Source organism: Temnothorax curvispinosus, unplaced genomic scaffold, assembly GCF_003070985.1.
Source record: "Temnothorax curvispinosus isolate PA1 unplaced genomic scaffold, ASM307098v1 QBEX01011251.1, whole genome shotgun sequence".
NCBI lineage: Eukaryota > Metazoa > Arthropoda > Insecta > Hymenoptera > Formicidae > Temnothorax > Temnothorax curvispinosus.
In genome coordinates, this window is record NW_020221031.1 from 1 (window position 1) to 7299 (window position 7299).

The 7299-nt window shown below is 38.1% G+C and overlaps 2 protein-coding genes across 3 annotated transcripts; one reads left to right on the forward strand and one right to left on the reverse strand.

The window, feature by feature from the left end:
* Nucleotides 1-300: 300 nt before the first annotated feature.
* LOC112461315 (60S ribosomal protein L32) lies at nucleotides 301-1573 on the forward strand. Its single transcript, XM_025026517.1, has 4 exons — nucleotides 301-394; nucleotides 577-689; nucleotides 946-1098; nucleotides 1371-1573. The coding sequence occupies exons 2-4, from the start codon at nucleotides 597-599 to the stop codon at nucleotides 1527-1529; spliced, it is 405 nt and encodes a 134-aa protein (XP_024882285.1). The 5' UTR covers nucleotides 301-394; nucleotides 577-596; the 3' UTR covers nucleotides 1530-1573.
* Nucleotides 1574-1870: 297 nt separating this feature from the next.
* Nucleotides 1871-7061, reverse strand: LOC112461314 (protein pellino). 2 transcript variants are annotated; one of them, XM_025026516.1, is made up of 7 exons: nucleotides 6223-7061; nucleotides 3949-4131; nucleotides 3636-3867; nucleotides 2977-3183; nucleotides 2601-2888; nucleotides 2188-2519; nucleotides 1871-2064 (listed from the first exon to the last, which is right to left on the reverse strand). In XM_025026516.1, exons 1-7 carry the CDS (start codon nucleotides 6231-6233, stop codon nucleotides 1938-1940), a joined length of 1380 nt encoding a protein of 459 aa, XP_024882284.1. In that variant the 5' UTR covers nucleotides 6234-7061; the 3' UTR covers nucleotides 1871-1937. The 2 variants fall into 2 exon arrangements, with proteins under 2 accessions (XP_024882284.1, XP_024882282.1); XM_025026514.1 differs by lacking the exon at nucleotides 6223-7061 and adding an exon at nucleotides 5454-6192.
* Nucleotides 7062-7299: the final 238 nt, after the last annotated feature.

A 7299-nucleotide genomic window follows, 5' to 3' on the forward strand; every position in this document is an offset into this window, starting at 1 on the left:
CCATTGTAATAAAACGCACAGATATCGATGGATTTTTTGCTTCGCTTTTTTATTGCTTATTATATTCTTAATAAAAATCATTTTTTAGAACAAAATATATAATTTTTTATTACCTTTATATCTCTTTAATATTTAATTTATCATTTTAAAGAATACAAATTTTTATTATTTAAAATGATAAAAATATTTTGCGATAATAATTTATTCTTTCGACTAGTCAAAAGTTGTCCAAACTCTCGACGAGAAAAGAGCTCTTCCTGCTTCTCTCTAAGCGCTTGTTTCCGCTCTGTAGTTCTGTATTCCACGACGGGAAAGCGAGGCCAGCGAGGGTAATCGTGAATCCTAACCCTAACCTCTTTCCCTACCTTTCCCGTTTTCGACATATTAGCGAGCGGTATGTATCACGCGGAAAATCCGTATTTTCCACGATAATCGTCAACGAGACGAGCATAGTACGAAAACTGATCAATTGTTGACGATTTTCTGAAGTGCGAGAATGTAATATTTTTAAGCGCGAGGTATAAGCGGAATAACTTATGACCGAAATGATTTGGATTTCTGTCTGTTGTGTTTCAGTGAAACGCTAAACCTTCAAAATGTCCATCCGACCGGTCTATCGACCTAAAATCGTGAAGAAGAGGACGAAGAAGTTCATCAGACATCAGAGTGACAGATATGATAAACTCAAGGTAGGTATATCTCTCGCTTCGTCCCCTCAAATTGCGTATAAACGTGTTTGTAAAGTTTGGTTATGCTGCCTACATTGTACAGCATTGTTATATAGCATGCAGTAACTTATACACATTTAATTTTATTTAACATTATATATTTATCTTGCTTATTCAAACTATTATTCTTGTAGAGAGATTTGTCTTTTAGATTAACTAATTATTAGCGTAAAGTGTATGTATAAACAGTATAAAATATGTTGCGTACATTTTGCAGCGCAACTGGCGTAAACCAAAAGGTATCGATAATAGAGTCCGCAGGCGTTTCAAGGGTCAGTACTTGATGCCCAACATTGGTTATGGTAGCAACAAGAAAACGCGTCACATGCTACCAACTGGCTTCCGCAAGGTCCTTGTACATAACGTGAAGGTAAATGTTGCTTTTGAAAAGAATCTTTTTAAAAATCAATGAATTTGGGATTTGTATAGACAGAGTGATGATTTAACTAGTTCTACTAAGATCTCGAATGTCGACTTTTCTTACAATATGAAAATATGTATTTCAAGAGTTTTTATTATTCAAAATATATAAATAGCATTACGCCAGTTGGCTACAGTTAGAAAACAAGTACATTATCTTGTGCAGCTACATATTTATGTATTTTTTGATAAAGTACATGTACAAAAACTGATTCTTTACAGGAACTGGAAGTTTTAATGATGCAAAATCGCAAGTTCTGCGCAGAGATTGCACATGGGGTTAGCAGTAAGAAGAGGAAAACCATTGTCGAGCGTGCTCAACAACTTTCGATACGCGTAACCAATGCCAGTGCACGTTTACGTTCGGAAGAGAACGAGTAAGCATTACTTTACGTGTATTTTGGAAATAAAATATTAAAAACATATATCCTGTCTAGTCTTCTATAATTTCTTAGTGGTATCTTCGACCATTCTATGACAAACATTCTCAAAATTACAAGACCGTCGGACTTCTTACAAATCATATATGACAACAATAAGCTTTTTAACATTGCAAGATTTATTCATTATTAATTAAAATTGACTGTTATATACATTTACTAATTTACTAGTAAATTACATAATCGCGAATAGTTGCGCACAGTATATTACATCGTTCTATGATATATAAGAAAGAAAAATGGAAATGTCTGTGGGTATTCAGTACGATCGCTCTTTCTCGGTTGAGTTTAATAATCCTTATATTTCTTAAGAAGTTATTAATTTCTACATGTAAGATATTTTATATTTTCAATCTACATTATCCTGAAAAATTAGTTTTACATATCCTGGCGTTCCCTCGAGCGGTACCGCGCAGAAGGGACAGATCGCGATATAGCCGTTTGTGCCGTGTGGAATGGCTACTTTTTCCCAGTATCTGCAAAACAGAAAAGAACAAACAGCAAATGAGAAAATCGTGGAAAAACGAATAACATGCTTGAAATGTACCTATAACTTATTCAAAAGTGTAAAGGATTAGCGATTGACGCGCGTTACTAACTTGACAGTTTTCTCTGTAGCCATATGTCCACAGGGACTAAATGCGTAAGTGGGCGGTCCGCAGTCTACGTAAAAGGCAGGCTCTATTCCCATAGACAATTTGACTACCGCCCCTGCGACAAGGCACATGGGACACCTTCTCGTAACCTTATCCTTTTCCTGGCCCCAATCGTGATGCCCTTGTACATGACCGCATTTAAGGTAAACGTATGGCTGCTGCTGCGTCGAATCCGAAGCTGCTTTGCGTGGTATGACCAAGGTGTTCAAGCCCACAGGACACTGCGGCCTGCCGGCGTTTATAGCGTCAACTAATTCCTCTAGATCCTGTTTCGTCTGTGAGAGAAACGTGCAATCAGCGAATGTAAATTTTGCAATATAACTTTATAAAATCTTTCCAAAAACGTTGTAAATTACCGGAGACTTCGCGAGGCCTTCGGCTGATCGCCAGAGCAAAGTAGCGCCACAGAGGTCGATGAGAGTACCATCTTGCAGAACATTGCTCTCATCTTCCACGACATTACCCTTCTGCTGAGCGCTCCTACTTTCTCTGAGCGAGAAAACTCCGCCACCTACGCTAACTTCTCGCCAGAAACCGCATTGGGCCTCACCACCACAAAACTGGCCCCGCGGATGCATTATCAGGACTCCGTTTGTCGTAAGTCCATCGATCTCGCGATTTTCCTGCCATTTGGTTGCTTTTTCCTGCGTAAGATTGTTGATAAAGTTCCTGTTCCTTTGCTAAATTAGATGTACTAAGTCCGTACGATCAATCGTAGATTCCGGATCTCACCCCTAAAAAAATGTTCCTCGAACTGTCGAAGCCCGCGGCATAGATCCTGGCGACTCTAGGGTCCGATCGGTCCGCCAGGATTCGACAAGCGAACCTGCTGATGGTGCTTTGGGCGACACGTCCTTCGTTAGCAGGCCCGCCGTCGCCACCGCCCGCACACGTGTCCATCACTACGAAATCGATTGGCGACTCGGACGAACGACCGATCTATCGGACACATGAGATTTAGAGTTATACATCACATATGTACAACTACATATGGTGGGGTAAGAGCCCATAGTGGTGTAAGCCAAATTTTTTAAAATATTGACTCGTGTGCACAGATGCAATTTGGTTGCATCTATGCACACGGGCCATAATTTATATGAGTCTAATTTATATATTGTACAGATATTTTAGGCTTTTACCCCTCCATATAATGAACACACTGATATGAAAAGTTAATAAAGAAACTAAGAATAAAGGCACATGCGCAATGAGAGGAGAACAAGGAATAAAACATAGAGAGAATTCATAGTCGCATATTATTTCAAGACGGTCCTGAAATAAGATGCGACTATGAATTCTCTCTATGTTTAATTCCTTGTTGCTAATTCCTCTCATTATGAGCATGAATCCTAACTCTGCGAAACCCATAAGATAGAGTATTTCGGGTTTACCTGAAACATGTCCGTTTTTTCATCTTCCGTGTATTCGACAATAACAGCCTGTGTTCTGGAGAGTGTGTACGAAATCGAGTGCTGCTTCGTGTTGAGGATGGCTTGCGAACTGTGGGGCGTTTTAACGATGTAGTGCTTGCTACGTTTAACACCATTTGGCACGGGTCTCTTGTATAATACGAATTTACTTCTCCTCCTTCCCCTATCACCAGGTGGAAGGTAGCCATTGTACCTGTGAAAGTCGTCAGAAAGATTCGTTAGTCGATTAACCTTCTGCTTTCTTTCATCCGCTTAATTTGCTGGAAATCCTTACCCAAGTATAACTAGTTCGCCGTATTTCACTAATTGTTTGGGCTTTTCATGATGATAACTGTGAGATCGGTGTGGATTGCCATGTGAATGGCTGTGACTGTGTATATTGCGTGGACTGTGAGGTGCACCGACTGTCTCACCTTCTTCCACGAGCAATGGGCTCTCGCTACTACCGCCGTCGGATCTAATTGTGAAACATACGGTATAATAAACCGTTCGTACATAAACACATAGGGTGATCTTCCACTACCACTTTTTTTTCAAAGATTCTTATTGACGCTAAATAGATTCTCCGATGAATTCGAAGTCGGTTTTTTTTTTACAAATAAAAGAATATATTAACTGCAAATATTTTTCGATATTAAGTACTATAGTAATCAAGCATCAAATTAAACCTCTGTTAGAAACTGAAATTAATTGTTGGGGAATGGGTTTATCATTTATTTGTAGTTTCGAGGCTTAATTTGCTGAGATATTTAATAATTTCATATTTAGAATCTCTTTTATTTAAGTAATTATGAATTTGTTTCTCTTTTGATTTGTAATACTTATGGCTGAAAGAAATGATGGTAGTGGCATATCACCCTATACAGAATAATGTGACAAATTATTGAGATATATTTGTTAATTCTTTGTAAAACAACTAATTTAACCAAGAACCAATTGCAAAGTGGCACTATAAATCTTATTAAGCCCATGAAGCAGTGAGAGCTCTCATTTTATTAAAATTTTTACAGGAAGGAAAGATAAATCCTCAGAAACAATGCAGTCATAATAGCCCTAGTTAGGAGATCTTAAGAGTAAAATGTGGAGGATGAATAATCATGTAGTACACGTTGCGTTAAAACTGTACAAATTATACTCATTCCCTGAGCGCTTCCCTAATCTTGCATAATTGTAGCTACCACCAAGGAAAAGGAGATTTCATTTGGAGATTAAAACAGGATTAATATGTTAATAACTTATGGAAACGTTGAACAGAAGGATGTCTGTAACCGGAAATACTTTCTAGTCCCAAAAAGCAAAAAGATATCAGATATGGGTGAGACTGTACAGCGAAGTTTCATTATTTTTCAGTATTTTATGCCGAGAGCGAGGTGACTTAATATTGTTAATATATTCGCATTAAGACCTAAATCGTCAGATGAATGTATTTGGCACGCTTTCTTTTGTAATTTTGCCATCATTCAGAGATAGCGGCACGGCATTTCGAGCCTGCCGATTTTGCGAGTGAAGGAAGCGCTTGATACATCACCTTGTCGCACATATCTGTACAGCCAATCTGTCCCGTTTACTTTATTCTCTACAAAGTAATTCTTTACAAAAGAAGCTTATTTTCGTTTTCGTCACAAACGTGACGGCACGCTTCGTGTGTTTTCTTTACAAACGGTGCGTTTTCTACAAGAAAATCCAAATCGCATCTGAACACAAAGCCGTGATAGAGAAAAGAATTATAGTTTTGTCGTGGCTTACATTACGTAATATGTAAACCGTAGGCTTACTTACCGCGAAGGGTATGGAATGCGTTTAGTTACTGGCATCCTCCTTTCAGTGGGACTTATAGACTACTACTTCCACACATGGTACTTGAAAGGGTAACTTGGTAAGAGGACGGGCAGTCTTAAGGATCTTCACGCGGTTGCAGACATATCTGAGCAATTGCATTTGCACGCGGCAAGCTGCGAATTGGTAATTATGATCTGCAATGAGAAACAATTCAATATAAAGATCATAATTAATCGTCAACTCTCTTTTTTCTATCTATTCGCCGAGCGAGCTGCGCCCCGGCGTAACTTTTTGCGTAATAAAATTTTCCATATCCGTGGAAAGTGCGCGCCTAGTCGCGCCCGCCTTTGCCTCGTAACTCTGCTATTGTTAACAAAGTGAATCTTTGCTTCGGTTCTCTTAGCTCTTGCGTGACACGCTGTCATTCCTACAATTTTAACGTCGGATACGCTTCGACGAGCAGGTCTAGAAATTATGTTAAATACGGTCTAGAAATTAAGTTGACTTTGGCGCGTCAAAAAATTCTCGATTGACATTTCTCTCGTTTATTTCTAATCGTATACCGGGTATTCCTACCGAATCATCCTCAAATTTTCTCTATAGACACCTATGTACAAATGGGCTATTACGACTGCTGTTTACGATAACTTACAATAGTTAATACACGTTTACGCGTGTTACGAACATTCTACGCAATACATAGCTTTATCTTGAAATAAAGTTCTGTAATAATCTGTGAAATGAAGAATGTCAAGCACATAACACATACAACCAGAGCATGCGGCTAAAAATGCACCAGAAAAGCCCGTTTAGAAATTTCCTCTTCGACAGATCTGAGGCAGATCGATTGCACACATATAAGATAACACAGAACACCAACTGCTTTGCAATAACGATTACAATTTTTCAACAAGATAATCATTAATCCTATTTTAATTCGATTCGATTAGTTTACAAAATAGCGATTTTATGGAAGTTGTTCATATTTTAAATGCGTTATTCTGGTATTATTCGCGACGGAGGTTCAATGGTGCTGCTGTTCAGAGAGCAGAGTCATGTCTCTCCGCGAGGTAATCAACAACTTTCGGTTTCGACAATAGCGGACAATTAGCGACCGCGTGCGAGTCATCGCGAAGAATGAGTGTCAGCAGATATTCTCTACGATCAAAATACGCTTATCGCGCGCGGGATAAACACACGTTCTTTCGCAACCACTTGGACAGTGCCGTACCAAGTTACATTGATGACCTAAAAAGATTTACATTTCGTCCATTATACTCGCGCAATCACGAATAAAGCGATTCTCGCCGACAGTTGCGGTGTCCCCGAGTTTTCGACAAGATTCCCTCGCGATTCCTTTTATCACCGAACAAGATCGGTAATTTTATCGAGTTCGAACCTTCGTGCGATAGATAAAAACAATTTGGTGTTGTTCGGTATACGCGGGCGCCACTTTTAAAATAAATATATATCTTTTGTACCTTAAAGGTAAAGAATCGTACTTTCAGTTTTTGTCGAAATGGAATTAATTTACTTTTTCCAACACAGGAGCTTAAGTTGTATAATGATATAAAGAGTTTTACGTCCATTATTACTAATTCCTAAGATACAATATTTAGAAAAAATCGTATTAGAAATTTTCGTAGAAAAAATGAAACTTTAAACCTTGTTTTCCCTAATAATGGAAATCCAAGTTGAGAGATAATAACGATTCTTTACTTCTAAGGTACAGATATATAAAACAATAAATTTAATTGCCATTACTCCAACAAATAGTGTAAATAATCGATGTACTTAAAAAATAAAAAAAAAATAAGAAGTGGCAACAATTTTTTTTTTATTCTCA